We start from the raw sequence: 23,351 nt of genomic DNA, 5'->3' as shown, positions 1-23,351 counted from the left end.
GGGAGGAGGGAGGAGGGGGGCCTGGTTGTTTGACCCATTTACAGTACTACAAGCAAATCCTTGAACATTTCCCCTGTTCCCGGACAGAAATAAATAGGTTTGACGTTGATGGAATTGATTAATAAATCAACTCAAAGACATTGTTGCAGAGTACCTACTCTGGGACCTGAATATGAAAGGGCATTCGGTATTTTGAAAGTGTAGTAAGTGAGGAAAAGGTGACGAGGTTTATAAAAGATGTCAATGGTTCATTCGTGAGAGATGGCATGAGCAAGAAAGAATAAGACTTGGATTCTATTTCGAATGACATAAGAAATAGGAAAGGTAAGAGGTCCCTTGTGAGTGTAGTTTATTGACCCTAACAGGAGCTACTCTGCAAGACAGAGTATACAGTGTGATGAAGGGGAGATGATATTTGATTGTTATTATTTAGAAACTTGGGGTCTGTAGTGGACAGAACCATTGTATTTCAATATAGTGTGTGTTAGGAAGGGCAGGCATAGTTTTAGTTGAATTTTGGATTGCTCTGGAGTTGTGACGGGCTGTTGAAAATTTGATGTTACTCTCATTTTAATGAGAATTTACAACCTTGAAGTAGAGATTAAGGTGAACAGCTCAGTGCATTAGAAACAGGGGGTGGAAGAGAAAGTAATTGGGCAGTTGTGTGGAAAGAAGGGCTGAAACAAATGTTTTTAGAAAAGCAGCATGCATAGGTTCAATCAGAGTGAAAAAGTACTGTTAGTTTAACAGCCTCCAAATAGTCAGGGCTGGCTTAAGAGATAAGTAGTCCTTAACAGAAAACTGATGCAAGCTGGATATGTGGAAGACCCATCAGAATGCCTTTCAGTAAGAAGAAACCTCCAAAACCAATCACAAATCATGCCAGTGAACAAGAACGTTAAAGGGGAGATAGTGAGCCTTCGCTGGGGTCTGAGTATCTGTAAGATTGTTGCTGCAATAAAAAGATTGAATCTTTATTTCCAATATTTATGATAAAACCATTCAAATAATTCTTGCATAGGTAACATAATGTACATTTCTTACCTTTATCATGTGATAAACTTTGATGCTGTTACGTTAAATGTACATTAGTAACCTCTTGTGAACATTTTCAGCGATTCCCCACTATAGTAAACAAGTAGAAAAAAAGAAATCTCAAGCCATGAAACTGGATTTCATTTTGTGATGTGACTTCTCCATTATATCATCAGCTGAGATCATAGCAACAGGGAGAATAAAAATGGCGCATGTAAGAAAGTTACCAAAATAATTACAGTGGCTTTAATCTCCACGTAGAAGGATCAGATCAGCAAAGCTCACCTGGAAAATGAAGTCACAGCATACATCAGGGGCAGTTTCTTGGACTCGTGTATTCCAGAACCAACTGAAGAGCAGGCTATCCCAGACCTGGTAACGAAGAATGAGATAGGATTCATCAATAACCTCATGGTAAAGGAGTTTCAGTCTGACAGCTGTCATAGCATGATTAAATTTTACAATCAGTTTAAGAAGAAGTGTGATTCTAAGACTAATGTTTTAAATCTGAATAAAAGTAACTATAAGGGTATGAAGGCAGAGCTGCACAAAGTGAGCTGAGAAATCAAGTTAAAAGGTAGAGGAGTGGAAATGCAGCAGCAGATTTTTCGGGAGCTATTTAATGACTTACAACAAAGATTTATCCCAGGGAGAAAGAAAAGCTCTTTAAGAAAGCTGCATCGTTTTTGGCCGATTAGGGAAGTTACAGATAATGTCAAACAGAAAGAGACTCTGTACAAATCTGCAAACATTACTGACCGGTCAGGGGATTAGTCATATTTTAAACAGTCAGCAAGGAAACTGCAAAAAAGGAGGAAACAGCAGAAAAAGGCAGAAAGCAGAACATAAGGAAAGGCCAACGAATATAAACAGATGGTAAGAATTTCTTCAGGTATTTAAATAGGGAAGGATTACTAAAGCTAGTAGGAAAGATTTAGAGAGATATGGGCCAAACACAGGCAAATGGAAATAGTTTAGTTTGGGAAATCTGTTTCCATCACTCTTTGGCCTCATGATTCCATGACTCTAGTAATGGAATTCTAGAGAATAAGACTGAGGATGTGACACTGGAAAAGCTGGAAAGAGCTGAGGGGTTTGAGTCAGTCTGCTCTTCACTGTACAAAACATAGAAAATGTCTCTATGTAACTGCACGATGTGTGAGCTGTTGGGGCCCATTGTGGTTGATAGCGACCATATCTGTAGCAAGTGTTGGTTGTTTGAGGAAATCTGGCTCAGAGTTAATGAACTGGAGTCTGAACTTCAAACACTGCGACACATCAGGGAGAGGGAGAGTTAGGTGGATGGTGCATTTCAGGAGGCAGTCACATCCCTTAGATTAACAACCTCAAATTCAGTCAGTGGTCAGGGACACGAGGGTGTGACTGCAAGCGAGGCAAGTAGAGGGATCGAGATAGGCACTTTTGCATGGTTATATTCATTAATCGCACATACTAAACAGTCTCTGTGTCTCATTAAGGGTTAAATGAAAGTCACATACCTCTGCCAGGTGTCTTAACCTTGTTAAAAATGCCACACAGATTCTCCTAGTTCTCAAATTGCTGAGTAAAGCCGATAGCATATCAGAATTAGAGAATGCTTGGGGTGATACTATTCCTTAGTGAAATCCATCAGCTCTTGAAAGGTTTTAATACCTGGTGCCTGAGGAAATGGTAGGCTTCTAATAACCAAAAAAGCTGTGGGTTCACAAACTGTCAGGAGGATAACTGTTTGCTTGTCATTTGCCTGGAAAAAAATAACGCATTCTTTCCACATATTGGGGCCAGTCTTCAATGGCAGGATCAAACAAGTCAAGCTTCCCAAATAATGGCATGATGCCAGAAATGCTTACACTAACTCAAACACAACTGTTGCGAGCAAATTTCTTCAAGAGCATATTTTTTCTCTTGTGCCACTGAGCTAACTCCACAGAGGCCGTCATCCTGTCACCAGGTTATTCATTATTTAGACCATAAGACATAGGAGTGGAAGTAAGGCCATTCGGCCCATCGGGTCCACTCCACCATTCAATCTTGGCTGATGGGCATTTCAACTCCACTTATCCGCATTCTCCCCATAGCCCTTAATTCCTTGTGATATCAAGAATTTATCAATTTCTGCCTTGAAGACATTTAGCGTCCCAACCTGCACTGCACTCTGTGGCAATGAATTCCACAGGCCCACCACTCTCTGGCTGAAGAAATGTCTCCGCATTTCTGTTCTGAATTTACCCCCTCTAATTCTAAGGCTGTGTCCACGGGTCCTAGTCTCCTCGCCTAACGGAAACAATTTCCTAGCGTCCACCCTTTCCAAGCCATGTTGTACATAAATGCACACAGATTGTAGAGGCATTGGTGGTGATCTTTCAGTAATCACTGGAGTCAGTGGGGGTTCCAAGTGAATTGGGAAATGGTTAATGGAACACCCCTGTTTAAGAAAGTAGGGAGGCAAAAACAAGAGACTATACGTTGGTTAAGCCTGACCTTGGTTAGAGTTTTGAATCCATTATAAGAGCACTTGGAAGTAGGGCTGAAGCAACACAGTTTCATCCAGGGGAAATCATGGCTGATAAATCTGTTCAAATTCTTTGAGGAGGTAACAAGCAAGTTAGGCAAAGGAGAGCCAGTGGATGTGATATATTTGGATTTCCAGAAGACTTTTGATAAGGTCCCACACAGGAGGCTGAATAACAAGACAAAAGGCCATGGTGGTAGGGGCAAGGTACTGACATGGAGAGATGATTGGCTGACTGGCAGAAGGCAGAGAGTGGGCAGCTGGTGACTAGTGGACCTTGCTGGAATCAGCATTTGGACAACTATTCATGTTATACATTAACGATCTGGATGAAGGAACTGAGGACACTGGTGCTAAGATTACAAATGATACAAACCTAGATGGAGGGGCAGGTAGTGCTGAGGAGGCAGGGAGGCTGAGGAAGGACTTGGACAGGCTCGGAGAGTGGGCAAAGGAGTGGCAGATGGAATCCACAGTGGTAAAGTGTTAGGTTATGCACTTTGGTAGGAACAATAGAAGGAATTTTCTAAATTGGGAAAAGCTTCAGAAATCTGAAGCACAAAGGGATTTGAGGACCCTAGTTTAGGTTAACGCGCAGGTTCAGTTGGCAGTTCGAAAGGCAAATGCAATGTTACCATTTATTTCAAGAGCGTTAGAATACAAGAACAGAGATGTACTGCTGAGGCTGTATACGACTCTGGTCTGATGGCACTTGGAACATTGTGAGAAGTTTTGGCAAACATATCTAAGGAAGGAAGTGGTGGGCATTGGAAGGGGTCGACAGGAGGTTGATGAGAATGATCTTGGGGATGAAAGTCTTGACATATGAGGAGCGGTCAAGGACTCTTGAAAGTGTTGAATGGACTCTTGAAATTTGAAAGGGTTCAGAAAAGACTTACAGATGTTATCGGAGTTGAAGGGTTTGAGCTATAGGGAGAAGCTGAATAGTTTAGGGCTGTTTTCCCTGGAGCATCGGAGGCTGAGGGGTGACCTTATAGAGACTTATAAAATCATAAGGGGCATGGTAGGATAAACAGACAAGGTCTTTTTCCTGGGGTGGGGGAGTCCAGAAATAGAGGGTATAGGTTTAGGGTGAGAGAGGAAAGATATAAAAGGGACCCAAGGGGCAACTTTTTCACTCAGAGAGAGATCCATGTATGGAACAAACTGCCAAAGGAAGTGGTGGATTCTGGTACAATCACAACATTTAAATAGCATCTGGATGGATGTACAAATAAGAAGGGTTTAGAGGGATATAGGCCAATAGGTTAATATAGATTACCTTTTTGGCATGGACAAGTTGGACCCAAGGGCCTGTTTCCATGCTGTACATCTCTCTGATTCCATGACTTTGGATGTGTACTTGATGGAGTTGAGTAGGCTGAGGGGGATCTCATGGAAGCTACAGAATACTGGGGTGTCTGGATAGGTTGGACATGGAGAAGATGTTTCCACTAATGAGAGAGACTAGGACCAGAGGGCACAGCCTCAAAGCGAAGGGACAAACCTTTAGAACTGAGATGAGGAGGAATTGCTTCAGCCAGAATGATGTGAATCTGTGGAACTCATTGCTGTAGAGGGCTGTGGAGGCCAAGTTATTGAGTATATTTAAGACAGAGATAGACAGGTTCTTGGTTGGGGAGAAGGTAGGAGAATGGGGCTGAGAAACAGTTCAGCCATGGTTGAATGATGGACAGACTCGATGGACAGAATGTCTAATCCTGCTCCTACATCTTACTTTCAAAAATACTTGAAAATCATGATGTGAAGCAGAAGGAAGTAACTTCAAACAATCACCATCACCAGGGAGATGGTGCTGGGGAAATGACTGCAGCTAAAGGCTGGCAGGTACCCAAGACCAGATGGACTACACCATACTGTTTTCAAAGAAGTGGTTGCACAGATTGTCAACACATTCGTTATAATCCTCTAAAATTCCTTCAATTCTGGAAATGTCCCAGCAGTTGGAAAATAACTGTCGCGCTTTTTATTCAGGAAAAACAGGGACAGAAAACTATCGGGCAGTGAGCCTAACATCCTTCATTGTTAGAAACCATTATTGAGGAGGTTAGAGCAGGATATTTAGAAAATCATAATGTAACCCCCATGCAAAGTCACCACTGTCTTGAGAATTGAAAATTGCCTTTAATAAGAGTTGTCATAGTTTTTGCTGATGAAAGATGGGCCTTTAACTGATAAGCAAATGAGACTCCAAATGCTATCTGGTGGAAAAGCTGTCTGGTTACTGCTCCGAATAGAAAGTACGGATTGCTTAGATTGCAAGGCTGACCTTTGCTTACTGAGATTCTCACTCAGCTCTGGATGTCATGTGGATGTGCTGTCTGCCTCTGCAAAAGCAGCCTCAGATACAAATGTCTTGGTAGATACTGCATCCTCCTGGTAAATGAAGGCAATGACTGTTTACTGCACACATACATACTCTCTCTCTCTCTCACACACACACACACACACAATTCTTTCTCTCTCACACACACACAGACAGGCACACGTTACTGGGAGAGTCAGTAGTGAGGGGATACAGAGTTAAGGCAATGGACTGAGGAGATGTTCATTCTTAATGAACTTCTGAAGGGATGGCTAAAGCAGATTTAGCAATAACATTAAGAAGATAATTTAATCAATATTTGGAAAGGGGAAATTTGAATGGTGATCAATGGTTAAAATGGGATCTCTTTAGATGGTTCACTCAAAGATTATTTGTGTACTGTTGTCAGTTGATATATTAGAAGAATTTATTCCTCCAATAAATGTTACTTAAAAAGATAATCGAAAATATTCAGCCAATGACTGCTGGGCTTGATAGGAGAGACTGAATAGCCTCCTTATTACAGGAAGAACATGAATGTACTGGAGAGAGTGTCGAAGCAATTTACAAGAATGGTTTCACAAATGAGACACCAGTCATGAGGAAGGATTAGAGAAGTTGGGACTGTTGTCCTTGAGTAGGAGTAGGCAGAGGGGAGATTTGATGGAGTTTTCAAAATCATGAGGGGTGTGGACAGAGTGGTAGGAAGAAATTATACACAGTTGTAAAAGAGTCCATAACTAGAGGGCACAGTTTTAAAGTATTTTGCAAATTAGCAAATGGTTAGGGTCTGAAAATGTGATGGAGGCAGGTTCCAATGAGATATTCATAGAACATAGAACAATACAGCACAGCAACAGTCTCTTCGGCCCACAATGTTGTGCCAAACATGGCGGCAAATTAAACAACTCCCTTCTGCCTGCCCTTGGTCCATATCCCTCCATTCTTGCACATTCATGTGCTTATCCAAAAGTTTCATAAACGCTCCTGTCTTATCTAAGCCCCTTAAATGTCCCTATTGAATCTGCCTCCACCACCACCCTGCCAGCTCATTTCAGAGTCCGACCACTCTGTGTGCAATTGACTTGCCCCTCACAACTTTTTTTAACTTTCCCCCTCTTACCTTAATTACATGCCCCCTAGTTTTAAACATTACAAGTCTGGGGAAAAGAAATTCTGGCCATCAACTCTATCTATACATCTCATAATTTTATAGACTTCTATCAAGTCTCACCTCAGCATCCGCTACTCTAGAGAAAGCAACCTGAGTTTTTCTAGCCTCCCCTAATAGCTCATAGCCTGTCATCCAGACAGCATCCTGATAAACCTCTTCTGCACCCTCTCCAAAGCTTCCACATCCTTCCTGAAACGTGGTGACCTGAATTGAACATAATGCTGTAAGTGTGGCCTAACCAAAGTCTTATAAAGCTGCAAAATTACATCCTGACTCTTGTACTCAATTCCCTGACCAATAAAGGCAAGCGTGCCCATACGCCTTCTTAACCATCCCATCTACTTGAATGGCCACTTTCAAGGAGCTATGGACTTGAACCCCAAGATCCCTCGGTACATCAAAGCTGTTCAGGGTCTTGCCATTAACTGTATACTTTCCTTTAACCTTTGATCTCCCAAAGTGCAGCACCTCACACTTACCCACATTAAATTACATCTGTCATTTCTCTGCCTATATCTGCAGCTGATGTATATCCCACTGTTTCTTTTGACAACCTTGTATACTATCCACAATCCACCAACCTTGGCGTCAAATGCAAATTTACTAAACCACCCATCTACATTTTCACCAAAGTCACTTATATATTATCACAAACAGCAGGAGGTCTCAGTACGGATCACTGCGGAATGTCACTGGTCACAAACCTCCAGCCGGAAAAACACCCTTCCCCCACTACCCTCTACTCTTTATGGGCAAGCCAATTCTGAATCCAAGTAGCCAAATCACCATGGATCCCATGTATCTTAACCTTCTAGATGAGTCTACCGTGAGGGACCTTGTTGAAAACATTACTGAAATCGAGAGGGCATTTTGAAGTACTTCACTCCTGGGATGTAGGCGTCGCTGGCTGCACCAACACTTATGGCAGGGAGGGCCAGCATTGACACGACGGGCTGAATGGTCTCCTTTACTACCTGCACATTGGGACACCGACCACTTGGGAATATTATTGGTCAAACGGCCCATCAATCACTGGTAGCTGATAGGGTTGATCGGCTCTTGGTCCCGCCTCTGACAGGATTCCGGCTATGGTTGGTCACTAGGCCTGCCCATCAGAGACCGATCAATTAACTCATCCGACATCCGGGTAGTGATTGGTTTATTCGCCCAGGAGCCGGACGACTATTGAGTGAGTCTATTTCCCGCCCATCTCTTGGGTGGTACCAACCGCTGATTGGTCTTAGCGGCGAACAACTTGAATCCGACTGGCTAGCGGTGACGGTAGCCCCGCCCACCTAACAATGCAGGGCTGTGATTGGCCCACCTCCGGATTGGGGCCTGTGACCGGGAGGGGAAGCCGCGGCCTAAATTTCTCAGAGAAGCGGGATGTTTATTTTGATTTATCTGTAACCCGGCGGTGGGGGAGGGTCTGCTATCCGAGAATGACGGGTTCGGATTGATTTGCTCCCGCGGTGGGAATAAAGAAGAAAAGCGAAGGAAAGGCCGGCTGTGGGAGTAGGGGAAGCCTGCGGCCTAGTCGGTTGCTAGGGGCGACGCGCAGCCTGGGGCTGGCAGTGAGGAGCCCGGGCCCGAGCCATGAGCTCCCGGGTGCGGCCTCAGCCGCCGCTAGCAGCACCGGCGGGGGGAGGAGGAGGAGGAGGCCGGTTCACCCCAGCTGCCGGGTCCCGCACCCAGGGAACCGAACAACTGGAGATGCGGCGGATCCGAGCTCCGGACTCGGCCTCCTCCCGCCAGGCCTGGAGCCGGGAGAACCCGGGATACGAGCCCGGTGATGAGGAGCTGGACTGGGCCGGCATCAGCCCCAGCAGCGGGACGGGAGGCTCCGATACCCGGGGAGAGGCCAGCCCCGGCCCCGGCCCTGGTCCTGGTCCTGAGGACCAGCCACAGCAGCAGCAGCTCCGGGCAGCCCTACCCCAGAGCCTCCTGCAGAAAGCCCGAGGTGAGTGAGACAAACGAGAGCATAAAACACAGGAGCACAAACAGGCCATTCAGCCCATCTAGCCTGCTCTGTCATTCACCTGAATGATCTGAAAATCCTCAACTCTTACTTCGCTTCCTTTCCCCATAATCTTCCTGTTTCAGCCTCCAATATCATAGAATGTGGGTGAAAGTGAGGGCTGCAGATGCTGGAGATCAGAGTTGAGTGTGTGTTGCTGGAAAAGCACAGCCGGTCAAGCAGCATCCGAGGAGCAGGAGAATTGACGATTTGGGCGAAAGCCTTTCATTGGGAATGCGGCTCGGAGAATGTACACAAGCAGGAGGCCGGAAGAATACAGCAGGCCAGGCAACATCAGGAGATGATGAAGTCAACGCTTCGGGTGTAATCCTTCTTCAGGACTGGGGATTGGTGTAAGGGGAGCTGCAGGTGGAGGGGGTGAGGGATAGTTAGGATAAGTGTGGAAACAGGCCATTTGGCCCAACAGGTCCACACTGACGCATTCCCCCCACCCTATCCCTGTAACCCTGCAACCCCATGGTTAATCCACCTCGCCCATACATCTTTGTACACTAGGGGGGAAATTTAGCATGGCCAATCCACCCTAACCTGCACATCTTTGGACTGTCGGAAGAAACTGGAGCACTCAGCAGAAACCCACATAGACACAGGGAGAACATGTACAGCTGCAGCATGATCCCATGGTTCCAAAACTCAATCCCTCTACTGATAAAAGCTAACACACCCATATGACTTCTTAACAACCCTATCAACCTGGGTGGCAACATTCAAGGGTCTGTGTACCTGTGCACTGAGATCTGGTTGAGGCACATAAGGAGGAGGAGGTGTTTGCAATTCTGGAAAGTGTAAAAATATGTTCCCTGGCCGGATGGGATTTGTTCTAGGATTCCCTGGGAAGCCAGGGAGGAGATAGCTGAGCCTGTGGCTTTGAGCTTTATGTCGTCATTGTCTACAGGAATAGTGCCAGAAGATTAGAGGATAGCAAATGTTCCCTTGAACAAGAAGCAGAGTAGAGATAAGCCTGGAAATTATAGACCAGTGAGCATTACTTCGGTTATGGGTAAAGTGTTGGAAAGGGTTATACGAGAGGAATTATAATCATCTAGAGAGGAATAAGTTGATTATGGATAGTCAAGACGATTTTGTGAAGGGGAGTTGTACCTCACAAACCTTATTGAATTCTTTTGAGATGGTGACCAAACAGGTGGATGCGGTAAAGCAGTTGATAAGGTTCCCTACAGTAGGCTATTGCACAAAATACAGAGGCATGAGATTCAGGGTGATTTAGCAGTTTGGATCAGAGATTGTCTTTTTTCAGCTAGCCAGAGGGTGGTGGTTGATGGAAAATATTCATCCTGGAGTTCAGTTACCACTGGGGTTCCATAAGGATTTGTTTTGAGACCGCTGTTGTCATTTGTATAAATGATCTGGATGAGGACGTAGAAGGATGGGTTAGTACATTTGTAGATGACACTAAGGTCGGTAGAGTTGTGAATAGTGACAAAGGATGTTGTAGGTACAGAGAGACATAAATAAACTGCAGAGGTGGCAAATGGAGTTATGTTATGTGCTGCCCCAATATATTTGATGATCCAACCATAAGAGTGGTAAAGAATTCTACAAATTCCTTCTCATCTCGACTTAAATGTGTGACCCCTTATTTCTGAGATTATACCCTTTGGTTTTAAAATCTCTCACACGGAGAAACAACCTTTACACACTTCTTGTTAACTCCCTCAAGAATTCTATATGCCTCTCATTTTGCTAAATTGCAATGGGAAAGGCTCGACTTATTCATTTTCTTCCCATTTTCTTCCCTCCATATCTAAGATGAACCTAGTGAAGCTTCTCTGGATGTTACAGAAGAAAAGATTGTTTACAACAACAAAAAATCAATGTGGGATAAGACCTAACACTCTGGAACAAATTCAAGCCCCATTTCCAAAGATAAATTGGATATCTAACATACCCCTTTCCATACACTGGTTTGTATATTTTTAAAAGAAATTTACAAACAAAAGTTAAAATGACACTATTGCCTTTGAAGTTTGGAGAAGTGTGCTGTGGTTTTCAAATGTTTTGCAACTTTATGCAAAATCATTTTTAACATAATTTCATAAATATTTAGAAACAGATTTTAACATAGGAACATACAAAAGTTAGGAGCAAGAGTAAGCCATTTAGCACTTGGTGCCTGCTCTTCCATTCAATATGATCACGGTTGATTCTCTACCTCAATGCTATTTGACTCCTTTCTCCCCATACCCTTGATATCTTTAAAATCTGAAAAAGGTCTATCTGTTTCTTAGATGTATTCAATGACTTGACCTCTGCCACCTTTTGTGGGAGAGAATTCGGTAGGTTTACTACCCTTTGAATAAGGATTTTTTTTTCTCAAGCCTAAGTGGTCTATCCTGAATCCTGAAACTCTGACCCCTGGCTCTACATTCACCATTCATTGCAAATGTCTTTAACAAACAAACTTTCACTGCAAAATGTTTGGACATTAAACATTGTAACACTTTTGTGAGGTTTGTGAATAGTAATGTAACCTTTTCTGTCATTACTTTTCAAAAAGTTTATAAAAATGACTTTTCATAGTTTGGGCTTGAAAATTGGAACAAAGTTTGTAAAAGTATGTTATGTGTTCCACAAGTTGGTTTTAACGCACAATAGAATCAAATTCATTATTCTTAGTGTTAACTGTGACAATTGCCACAAATGTTTAAAATCTAATTGGCTTACAGAAGCTGTGCCACAGAGTATAGGAGAAGAAATATATTCCTAGCACATTGAAAGTTCCAAGCAATGAATCTGAAAATGTGATAATTGTGCTTGCTCTTGTACTAAAGAAGAGCTTGGATTGCATTGCCTTAAGTGTCTCAGAAACCCCATGGTGCTGTGCTTACAATCAGTTACTTCAAAGTACAAGCACTTTTCTTACAGTGGGGATAGTTTAAGCTTAGCACTCGGCCTGAATTTCAATCTTTTGCATATTTTCCGAGTATTGAATCCTGGATGTCTAATGTCTAGAGAAAGGCTTCAGATATTTAATGATATGCCAAATCTAAAATGAAATGCAGGAAGAATGAATCAAATGGAAACCAACTGTGGGAGGAAACCAGAGCACCCGGTGGAAACCTACGCAGACATGGGGAGAATATGCAAACTCCAGACAGACAGTACCCAAGTCTGGAATCGAACCCAGGTCCCTGGCACTGAGGCAGCTCTGTTAATCACTGAGCCACCATGCCACCCTAACATACCCTGCTGCTGGGGAATGGACAATAACTACAAACCCAGACAGTGACACCCAAATCCTATTAACAAACAAAAATAAATGTATTGTATCTTTTATGACAGAAACTGAATGTCCTTATCCACTCCTGGCCTCTATCTATCTTGACTTCAAATTTCTCTGTCTCATTTTCATATTCCTCCATGGTTTCTCTCCCTTCCTATCTCTCTAACCTCCTCCAGCCCCGACACTTCTTCCTTTCTCTGTAATCTCCTCCAGCCTATACACCCCAACTTATCCCTGGAACCTCATCCAGTCCCTTTAGCCGTCCCTATATCTGTAAGATCCTCTCATCCTTACACCCCTCACTATTTCTGTAACCTCTTCCAGTCCCTACACCCCACCCCTTTTATCTCTAACCTCCTATAATCCTCTGAGATCTCTGCTCTCCTCCAATTCTGGCCTGTCAGGCAACCCATATTTTCCATCATTCCACCATTGATGGCTGTGATTTCAGTTGTCTGGAGCCATGAACTCTGGCATTCCCTCCCTAAATTCTCTCTTGCTCTCTTCGGGCTATGGGTCAAGGCTCAAAAATGGGATTGGAATACTCAGGTGCTTTGTTTTGAATGGTGTGGAGGCAATGGGCTTTTGTTTTTACTGTATTGTAAGCCTCTATGACTTATTGGGAACAGATTTAGGCTGGGGTGGAAGTTTGTTCAAATGGTGAGGCATTACCAAAACCCTATTAAACCTCAGAAGGGAAAGGCCAGGCCTAATGCAGCAATAATCATCTATGCCTAACTGGCAGGTATGTGGCAGGTACATATTGGGACAGGTGCAGTGGATGTTTGGCTTTTTTAAGCACTAATTTAAATTAAAGTTGTATTTCATCAGAAACTAGAATCATTGTTAAACTTTGAGGTTATTATTGAAATGTGTTTGGTTCCATAAGAAACCGTTCTGTCTGCCCAGCTGGTAGGAATGTGATCTGTTAATGTAAACTTTGATTTTGTGACCTTTGCTTTGTTGTTCAGTTGCAGCTCCCTGACACAGCTATTTCCCACTTTGTACCGGTGGTTATATTGAGTGTTTGGGGGTTGTTTAGTTTAGTTGGCTGGACAGTTGCTTTATAATGTAGAGTGCTACCAACAGTGTGTTTTCAATTCCTGCACCAACCGAGATTATCATGAAAGACTCTCAATCTCTCCCATCACCTGATCCCTCTCCCCTGCCAATCTTCTCTCTCTTGTGAGACAACAGTCCTATTGTCTGGTAAGACTGCAGCGGCTTTACCTTAATTTATTAAATGTTAGTCTTTTCCTTGGATAAATCCAGAAATTCTCCTAAGAAGTACCATTGTTAAATACCAAACATACTTCAGTGGAATCACCTTCTATAGTGCATTTAGGAATGACCGATAAATGCTGGCTCAGTCCCGTGAGCAAATAATATATGTAAAATATCTGATTGTCGGGGAGGTCAGTGGATGTGTTGCTCATTCGACTGTAGGCTATTTGATAGAGTGCAATATCCTGATGGAACATTGATAGCTAAGGGAAACCTTTGAATGGTTTTGCAGTTTATCCAAAATGCTAAAGCAAAAGAATGTTAAGTGATACATCATGCAGTGATCGGGTTGATCCAAAAATTGCTTTTGTGGTTCATCAAAGTTATATCACTATGGTACTTTAAACATTTGTGGAATTTGATCTTTTTATGTGTATTTGTGCTCTAAAGTTTGAAGTCTAAATCTTTTTGCTTTGTAATAACCCTCTTTGGAATGGTATACTGGTTTATAACTGTTTGAAACTCTTAATGTTGCTGAATTTTGTGTAGCCTGATTTTACAAAAGTTCATGATGCTTTCCTGTTTTATTCAATCTTAAGCTTTATGGGGAACACGACTGACTGTGGATCACCCTGTGAGCAGAGAAAGATACCTGAAGAGAATGCTGCGAGAATTGGTGACATATAGCATTTTCCTGGTGATTTTGTGTGTCTGTAAGTGGAATCTCTAGTTGCTTAGCTGATCCAAAAGAAATAGTGGTATTATTTTGAGTTCTATACATTCCGAATGGTGTGTGTTCTCTATATGGTAATTTTGAAATTTGTTTATAACAATGGAATCTTTTCAATTTTGTGGTCAACACTTGGAAAAGTTCATTGATTTCAGAAAGGTTAGGAATATCCTAATTGAAGTTTTGAAATTGTAGAAGCAGCAATGTTTCATGTCTGAGCCTGCTTTACATCTGTTATGCTAATAGAAATCATTGGAAAGAATTGTAGAATCCCTACAGTGTAGATCAAGGCCATTCGGCTCATTGAGACTCCCATCCTATCCCTGTAACGACACATTTACCATAGTTAACCAACATAGCCGGCACACACACAGCAGTTTAGCCTGGCCAATTCACCTAACCTCCACATTTTTGGTCTATGGGAGGAAACTGGACCCCCCATGAGGAGAACGTGCAAATTCCACACAGACAGTTGCCCAAGGCTGGAATCAAACATGGATTCTATGAGACAGCGGTACCAACCATTCTGCCATTCTATCAGGACTTTTTTCCCTGGTTTTTTGAGGGTTTTTTCCACTTTTCTGTGCGTGTAGGTATTTTTCTCTCCGTATAAATTCAGCATTTCATTCCACCTGCAGTGTTACTATGAATTCACAGCTCGTTTAGAGACAGGTCAGCTTGGATGGATGGTCAGTTGTTTGCTTGATCCTGAGATTCTCATAATTTTCTTCCATTCCCAGAGATTTAGGCCTAGGGTTGGAGGGAGAAGCAGAAATGTGCTTGTGTTCCAACAAGCAGAAAATGTTGGATTTACACAACAAGTTTGAATGTGCACTAGATTAGATAATAGTATTTATCATAATTAGCCAAGACTGAGGCATCCCTCATACAAGTGATCAAACTACAGAATATGCAATAAAAAGTATAGAAAATAACCGCAGGAGTACACCATTTGACCCATCAAGCCTGCTCCTTCATGATTGATCATCTGTTTCATATCCTGTTCTCTCCCTATATCCACTGACACCTTTAGCTTCTAGAAATCTATCTATTTCTTCCTTAAGTATATTCAGTGACATCAACTCCACAGCTTTCTGTACAAGACAATTCTGCAGGGTCATCACCTTATTTCACCTCTGTTTAGTCCAAAATGACCTTCACTGTATCCAGAGACATGACCCCTTGTTCTGAGTCAGTGTCCAGGGAGGAGCATGATCCCTGTATCCAGTCTGTCCAACCCTGTCAGAACTTTATACATTTAAATGAAATTCACTCTCATTCTTCTGAATTCCAAAGATGCTCAGTCAACCTAATCTCTCCTCATACAGCAAACCTACAGTCCTAGGAATCTGTGGTGAACCTTCTCTGCACACTATGTATGGCAATTATATCATTTCTTGGTTCAGGAGTCCAAAACCGCACACAGTACTCCAGGTGTGGTCTCACCAATGCCCTGCACAGTCGAAGTAAGACTACCTTGCTCCTGTACTCAAACATTTTTGGAAAGATCAACAAGCCATTATCCTCCTCAGCCACAAAGCAGAGATCAAAAATCACACCAATGTTTCTGCTCCAGTGACCCTTTAGAATTGAACTGAGTTCTGAAGATGGGTCACTGGACCCGAAATGTTAACTCTGATTTGTCTCCCCAGATGTTGTCAGATCTGCTAAATTTACAAACAATTTCTGTTTTTGTTTCTGATTTCCAGCATCTGCAGTTCTTCCATTTTTCTTTAAAATTGTTTACTATTCAAGGGGAATTGTGATTCTTCAGCTCTTTTTCTCTGTAGAATGCAGTTGTGCTGTTGAAGGTGGATAGAAATTGATGTGTTTTTTAATTCTTTCGAGGGATGTGGGCATCACTGGCAAGGCAAGCATTTGTTGCCTATCTCCTAACTGTCCTTGATCTGAGTGGCTTGCTTGACAATTTGAGGGCAATTAAGAGTCAGCTTCATTGCTATAGTTTTGGAGTGATACATAGGCCAGGTCAGATGCGGGCAATAGATTTCCTTCCATAAAGGATGTTAGTGAGTCAGATTGGTACCACTACTGAGACTACATTCCAAGTGTATTAATGTAATTTAAATGTGGTCAGCTGTCCCAATGGGTTTTGAATCCATGTGAGCACATTAGTCTGAACCTCTAGATTTCTATTCCAGTGAGTTAGATGCCCCACCCCATAGATTTCTATTCCAGTGAGTTAGAACCTACCCTCTGGTTGCAAAAAGACTAATTTCACTTGTGTTCAGGATGGATTCAGTAAAGTTTATATCGGTTGAGATTGTTCGTCTTGAAATATTTAACCAGCTGGTAAAACCACCTGATCGGATTCAGGGGAATGATTTGATGTGGAATAGGATAAACTTAGAACTGTGGGATTATACAGTGCACGAGACCATTTCTTGTCTGCTGACTCTTGAGGTATCCCAGTTGGAACGTGTACTGCTGGAAAAGCACAGTTGGTCCGGCAGCATCCAAGGAGCAGGACAGTCAATGTTTTGAACATGAGTTCTTTATCAGGAATGAGGGCATCCCATCAATCTCACTACTCTTTCCCTGTAGCCCAGCAATTCTTTTTCTAATCAAATAGATTTCCAGTTCCCTTTGGAAAATTACTGTAGAATCTGTTTGTACCATTCTTTAAGGCAACCTATTCCAGGTCATAGTAAGTTGCTGTGTTTTTAAGAAAAAGATCTCCGAAAGGGAAGTTTCTCACATTGCTTCCATTAATACCCCTTTAATGTTGATTATTTTTTGCTTCTGGGATTCTCTGCTCTGAAGGAAACAATCCCAGTTTCTGTACTCTGCCCAGATGAAGTCCCTCATCCCAAGTGTCAGTAACCTTCCTCTAGGCGAAAGTGAGGAGTGCAGATGCTGGGCTTTTGCCCAAAATGTCGATTCTCCTGCTCCTCGGATGCTGCCTGACCTGCTGTGCTTTTCCATCACCACACTCTTGACAGTAACTTTCCTCTGCAGCTTCTCCAAGGCCATGACTTTCTTAGAAATTGTAATGCCCAGAGATATAGGAAGTGCTGTAGCTGAGTTATAACGCAGGGTGGAACAGTGGCTCAGTGGTTAGCCCTGTTGGCTCATGGCGCCAGGGACCCAGGTTTGATTCCAACCTCGGGCGATTGTATGGATTTTAAACGTCTCTGCGTGTTTCCTCCCACAGTCTAAGGATGTGCCGGTTAGGTGGTTTGGTCATGCTAAATTGCTGATACTGTGCCGGGATGTGCAGGTTAGGTGGATTAGCCATGGGAAATTCAGGGTTGAGAAGGGTGGGTGTGTATGGGATGCTCTTCAGGGGGTCGGTGTGGAGTTGATGGGCGAATGGCCTGCTCCATACAGCAAAGGATTCCGTGATCTAACTGCTTACTTTATAATAAAGTTTGACATCCCTTCCTCGTTTTGGGACAACACTGTGGCTCAGTGGTTAGCGCTGCTGCCTCACAGCACCAGGGACCGGGGTTCAATTCCAGCCTTGGGCGACTGTGTGTGGAGTTTACACGTTCTCCCCGTGTCTACATGGGTTTCCTCTGGGTGTTCCGGTTTCCCCCCACAATCCAAAGATGTGCCGGTTAGATGAATTGGCCATGCTAAATTGCTCAGAGTGTCCAGGGATGTGGAGGTTAGGTGCATTAGACAGGGATAAATATAGGGGAATGATCTGGATGGGTTACATTTCGGAGGCTCGGTGTCACCTTGTTGGGCTGAAGGGCCCGTTTCCACACTGTAGGGATTTTAATTCTAATTTTGATTTCTTCATTCTGTACCAAATTTCTTTGTTTCATTGTTTATGGATTCAAAATCTCTTGCTGATATGAAACTGGTGGCTGCCTGTATATTGTGAAACTTTTGCATGTATTGTTTGGCCTTGTTCTTGCTGGCATGGGATGTGGGCAGAGCTGGCCAGGCTAGTATTTATTGTCTATCTCTAATTGTCCCAAGGGTAGTTGAGAGTCAACTATTGTTGCTATAGACCTGAAATCTCACACTGGCTAGACCAGGTGAGGATGGCAGATTTCCCTAAAGGACATTAGTGATCCAGATGGGTTTTTCCAACAATTGGCAACAGTTTCACTATCACCATTAGACGTTTAATCCATGATTTTTATTGGTTTCAAATTCCACCATCTGCCATTGGTAGAATTTAAACTCAGGTCCCCAGGATATTACCTGGGTTTCTGGATTAATAGTCCGGTATAAGACCAGTAGGCTATCACCTTCCTTTATGTGAATAGTTAATAGTTAGCAATGCATAGTTTTTAAAAAAAAAAATCCTGTGGCATTACTCACATTGCCTGAGGTTTCTTTAAGAGATGGGTTTAATGCCATTCAACATGAGCTAGGACATTGACATGACTTGGGGATGTCTTGGGATCTGCAAGCACTCGAAAGGGGCCTGTCATTACTGAGCTTAAGGTCTAGATATTTGAAATCAGAAGCATTGAAATGCTAAATGTATCTTTGTGCTCTGCTGGTGAGTTTGCTGACATATACAATCCGTAGCAAACAAAAATTTCCATAAATTACGTGCTAAAGCCGTTATTGAATGTGCTGCTCTTAAGTTCAAACATAAAATTTCCTCAAGCCTGAGTGTGTTGGGGAAGTTTTCTAACTTGATATAAAACCAATATAAAAGTGAATGACCAAGCAAAGACAATTAATTCACAGTAAACATGTAATTTCCTTCCCATGAAAAGAAGAACCAAGATGACTACTGTCTGCCTGGGCAGTTTGTAATAGAAAAGGGCATTTCCCATTGACCAACCCTTGCTTAAAATAACATTTGGAATTAAATCCCAAGTTTGTCTTATGGGAAGAGCTAAGAAATTCTTGTATTCTCTCAGGATGTTTGTAATTCCTGTTGATACAGTTTGCAAACTCCAAACTGCACATGTTCTTAGGATAGCCAAATATGATCATTAGACGTTTAATGCATGATTTTTATTGGTTTCAGATTCCACCATCTGCCATTGGTGGAATTTAAACCCAGGTCCCCAGGCATTACCCGGGTTTCTGGATTAATAGTCCAGTGATAATACCAGTAGGCTATCACCTTCCTTATGTAAATAGTTAATAGTTAGTAATGAATAGTTTTTAAAAAAAAAGAAATTTCCTGTGGCGTTAACTCACATTGCCTGTGAGGTTTCTTTAAGAAATGGGTTTAATGCCATTTAGTTCTTTAGCTCTTGCGATAAATGTTGCCATTTGTCACCTAGGTGTTTTGAAGTAAGAAATTTGAAAAGATAAATTTAACTAACTTGCTTTGCAATTCATATCCAACCTTTTGCATCTTGCATTTCACTTCAAATTTTGTTTGTGATTGACCGAGGAAAGATAAGACATGGCCTCCATTCTAGCTGGGACTGAAGGTGCCACTACATGCAGCCTTTAAAATAGATTAGGGCTCCAGTTAAGTTTTATTCTGGAGATAAATCAATAAAATTAGCCATGCATTTGAATGGCGGAGCCTATGCAATGAGGGTGCTTGGCGTATGTCTGTGTTAATTTCTTACTACTCGATATTGAGCCGCTAAAATACTCCAATTCAACAGTCCCAGTTACTTAAACTTGTACATCACTGTATTCATGTGCACTGTCATGAGAACCCCGACTGGTTGAAAATGTTTATATGCCTTAAAATCTCCAGAATGAACATTTGTAACAAAGTTTCCACATATGTTTACACTTGTGTTACAGTGACCTATGGAATGGTCAGCTCCAATATGTACTACTATACCAAAGTCATGGCCAGTCTCTTCCTAGATACTCCCTTTTCCAAAAATGAAAACACCAACTTCAGAAGTGTGTCCAACATGGATGATTTCTGGAAGGTACTGTTGCAGTTTGAATACTTTAAATGTAAGGAGTTAAAATACAACCACAAAGCGTAATGAACCATGATTCATATTCTAGTACTTGTATGTGTTTATATTGCAGATTATCTGGTGGCCTTAGTTTTAAAGTTACTGTAAGTTGGGTATATCAAAGTGTTGTTTTATTGCAAGAAAACTAGAGGTAGATGCCTTTTTGAAGTGCCTTTGTCATTAACCAAGGGGTTTTCTATTTGTTGGAAGTGGGGTTGGAATAGCTTTTTTAAAAAAAGCAATTTAAAAAAACTTTTTAAAAACCTCCCTTAATAAAACAAAATTGGAGGATGTCTGAGGAAAGATATGTTGAGAAGTATTACAGAATTTAAATAACAAAACATATGGCTATTTGGTGAATAGTTTCTGTCTACTATAAGGTAATAACCTGGATTTTTGTGATGGAAAATATTGATAAAGATGTTTGACAAATATAGCATCTGGAAGCCAGGTTTGAGAGAGACTGCAATAATAAAACTAAGGAAGGATTAGAGCAGCAGATGCATGGGATCACTACTTCCTGGAAGTCCCCTTATCCCATTTTGAATTGGAACTGCATCACTTCATTGATGCTGGGTCAAAATCCTCAAATTTACTCCCCAATAGCATCCTGAGTCCACCTAAATTCACTCTCCAACAGCCCTCTGGGTCAACATATAGTGGTCGTTGGGCGGGGGGCGGGGGGGGGGGGTTGCTGAAGTGAGGGGAGCTGGGAGAGTCTTCATTTGAAATTACAGATTCAAAGTAAAGCATGCATATATACTTTCAAAAGACCCTTTAGGTATTGATACATTTCACAGATGATTGGGAATAATCCAGTGTGTGTTTGTTAAATATCATCTTTCCTAGTTCGCAGAAGGCCCTTTGTTAGATGGGCTGTATTGGGATGTGTGGTATAATAATGAAACACTGGCTGAGAACAGAAGCTTCATTTACTATGAAAATCTGCTTTTGGGAGTGCCTCGCATAAGGCAGCTGAAAGTGAAGAATGAATCATGTAAAATACATGAAGATCTGAAAGATGAAATCAAGGAATGCTATGATGTCTATTCAGTTGCAAATGAAGATACATCACCATTTGGCCTGATGGCTAAAACAGCGTATGTATCATTTTATTTTTAATTTCTGCTATAGTTTTGTGAAAATTCTTCATAATGAGTGATGACTGTCTGAAATACTGTACTGCACAATGGAAAACATAATCTTGAAATGACAATGACGTCTGCTGGGCAGCTGTGAGAAGTTGTTTGGATCTGATTTTTAATTTTCTTAATGGAACATTTGGCATTTGCACTAGTGGTGATGCAATCACTTTGACTGTTCTCCCTGTCAGCATTATCCTGTATGAGAGGTTTTGTGCTTAGCATATGAATTTAATTTGTGCTTTGACTGCATTTGCAGCAAAATGCGTTGACACCCTAAATATTTCAGAGAAGGAAACAAAGGGAAATGCAGTAGTCTATAACCTTAATTGGAATGAGTTGGAGAGTTGGGTTTACTGTGGTGCTGTCCTGTTACTGACTCACCCCTGTCGTGGTACAATTTCTCTTGGGAGCATGGGATCACTTTCCATTTCAGCTTCCTCTGTGGGGATCAAAACATGGGCTCCACTGACACACAAGTTCCATTACGTTGCCGTCTATCAGCTGGTTCTAATTCTTCCAGTTAATCAGTTAAGATAATTCACTATCACTTTCAAATAATCACATTGGGTCAGTGTAACCATACTTTGCCGACTTCCAGATTTGATTTCTGTGCCTGGACTGAATTGACTGATCTCAGCCAGGCAGTAGCTCAGGCACTGTGATGCTGAAAGCAGTTTGGGCACCAAAAATACTTAACAAGTATTGTTGCTGTTATTTGTTGTTTCTTGATCTAAGAAAGAGTAATTTTGTGGCAATTTGTTGTAGGTGATATCAGAGTCAATTGTGATATCTTCTGTAGTCAAAAAGTCTGAAACACAATCCTTGGTCACTTGCAAAGAATGGCTGCTTCAATGAATTATGTGAAAATGTACTTTAAGTTTTACACGTTCTGTTGCAATCAGATTTTTTGAGGTAATTATTTCACTTCTCTTTGCAAAATAAACCAGCTGGATTTATACAAGTGAAGAAGATTTGAAAGAGACCCGTTACTGGGGGTTAATTGCGACCTACAGTGGAGCTGGATATTACCTGGACCTGGCAAGGAATAGAGATGAGACAATGACAAAGTTAAAACTGCTGAAAGAGAACCTCTGGCTTGATCGAGGCACCAGGGTTGTGTTCATTACTTTCTCCGTCTACAATGCTAACATTAACTTGTTTTGTGTGATCAGGTATGACAAGTTTTAAATGCTTTTCTTGTTTGTCATATGCAGGAAACCTCAAACTCAGTGGCTTTTCTTTTGTAAAAGAAAACTGTGTCCTGACTTTTACAGGACGTGAAATTCTGCTATATTTAAGGAAAATGTCTTTGTACCTGTGTTATGCTCTGCAGTTTGGTTTATTGCTATAAATGATATGTCAGCATTATTTGGAATTGAACAAGTTTAATCTAAGGTAAAAGCAATGACTGCAGATGCTGAAAACCAGATTCTGGATTAGTGTGGTGCTGGAAAAGCACAGCAGTTCAGGCAGCATCCGAGGACAAACTTTGATAGATGTGGAAGGCTCCTTTGGGGCCTTGGATGACGTGAGGGAGGAGGTGTGGGCGCAGGTTTTGCAATTCCTTCGGTGGCAGTGGAAGATGCCAGGACGGGAGGGTGGTTGTTGGGGGGTGTGAGCCTAACCAGGTAGTCACGGAGGGAACGGTCTTTGCGGAAGGTGGAAAGGGATGGGGAGGGAAATATATCCCTTGTGGTGGGGTCTGTTTGGAGGTGGTGGAAATGTCATTGGATGATTTGGTTTATGCGAAGGTTGGTAGGGTGGAAGGTGAGCACCAGGGGGTTTCTGTCCTTGTTGCGGTTGGAGGGTGGGGTCTGAGGGCAGAGGTGCGGGATGTGGACGAGATGCCTTGGAGGGCATCTTTAACCACGTGGGAAGGGAAATTGCAGTCTCTAAAGAAGGTGTGTTCTGTGGTGGAACTGGTCCTCCTGGGAGCAGATACGGCGGAGGCGGAGGAATTGGGAATACGGGATGGCATTTTTGCAGGAGGTAGGGTAGGAAGAGGTGTAATCCACGTAGCTGTGGGAGTCGGTGGGTTTGTAAAAAAAAAAAA

The 23,351-nt window shown here is 42.3% G+C and overlaps 1 protein-coding gene and 1 long non-coding RNA gene across 2 annotated transcripts in view; one reads left to right on the top strand and one right to left on the bottom strand.

Moving 5' to 3' along the window:
- Positions 1–1,742, bottom strand: part of LOC122539541 — a 35,104-nt gene extending 33,362 nt beyond the window's left edge. Inside the window, exons 1-3 of the long non-coding RNA XR_006309116.1 lie at positions 1,667–1,742; positions 1,321–1,407; positions 1,045–1,125 (exon numbers count right to left, since the gene is read on the bottom strand). This is a non-coding gene — a long non-coding RNA (uncharacterized LOC122539541). The remainder of the gene's footprint in view (positions 1–1,044; positions 1,126–1,320; positions 1,408–1,666) is intronic.
- Positions 1,743–8,368: 6,626 nt separating this feature from the next.
- pkd2 (polycystic kidney disease 2) overlaps positions 8,369–23,351 on the top strand; it is a 40,294-nt gene continuing 25,311 nt past the window's right edge. The window contains exons 1-5 of the mRNA XM_043674498.1: positions 8,369–9,007; positions 14,153–14,266; positions 19,987–20,120; positions 21,003–21,253; positions 22,246–22,470. Coding sequence (XP_043530433.1) covers positions 8,644–9,007; positions 14,153–14,266; positions 19,987–20,120; positions 21,003–21,253; positions 22,246–22,470 — 1,088 coding nt within the window. The 5' untranslated portion in view covers positions 8,369–8,643. The remainder of the gene's footprint in view (positions 9,008–14,152; positions 14,267–19,986; positions 20,121–21,002; positions 21,254–22,245; positions 22,471–23,351) is intronic.

This window comes from Chiloscyllium plagiosum, chromosome 32, assembly GCF_004010195.1.
Source record: "Chiloscyllium plagiosum isolate BGI_BamShark_2017 chromosome 32, ASM401019v2, whole genome shotgun sequence".
NCBI classification, from domain to species: Eukaryota; Metazoa; Chordata; class Chondrichthyes; order Orectolobiformes; family Hemiscylliidae; genus Chiloscyllium; species Chiloscyllium plagiosum.
Note: the sequence above shows the minus strand (reverse complement) of the source record. Positions and strands in the feature narration are given on the sequence as shown.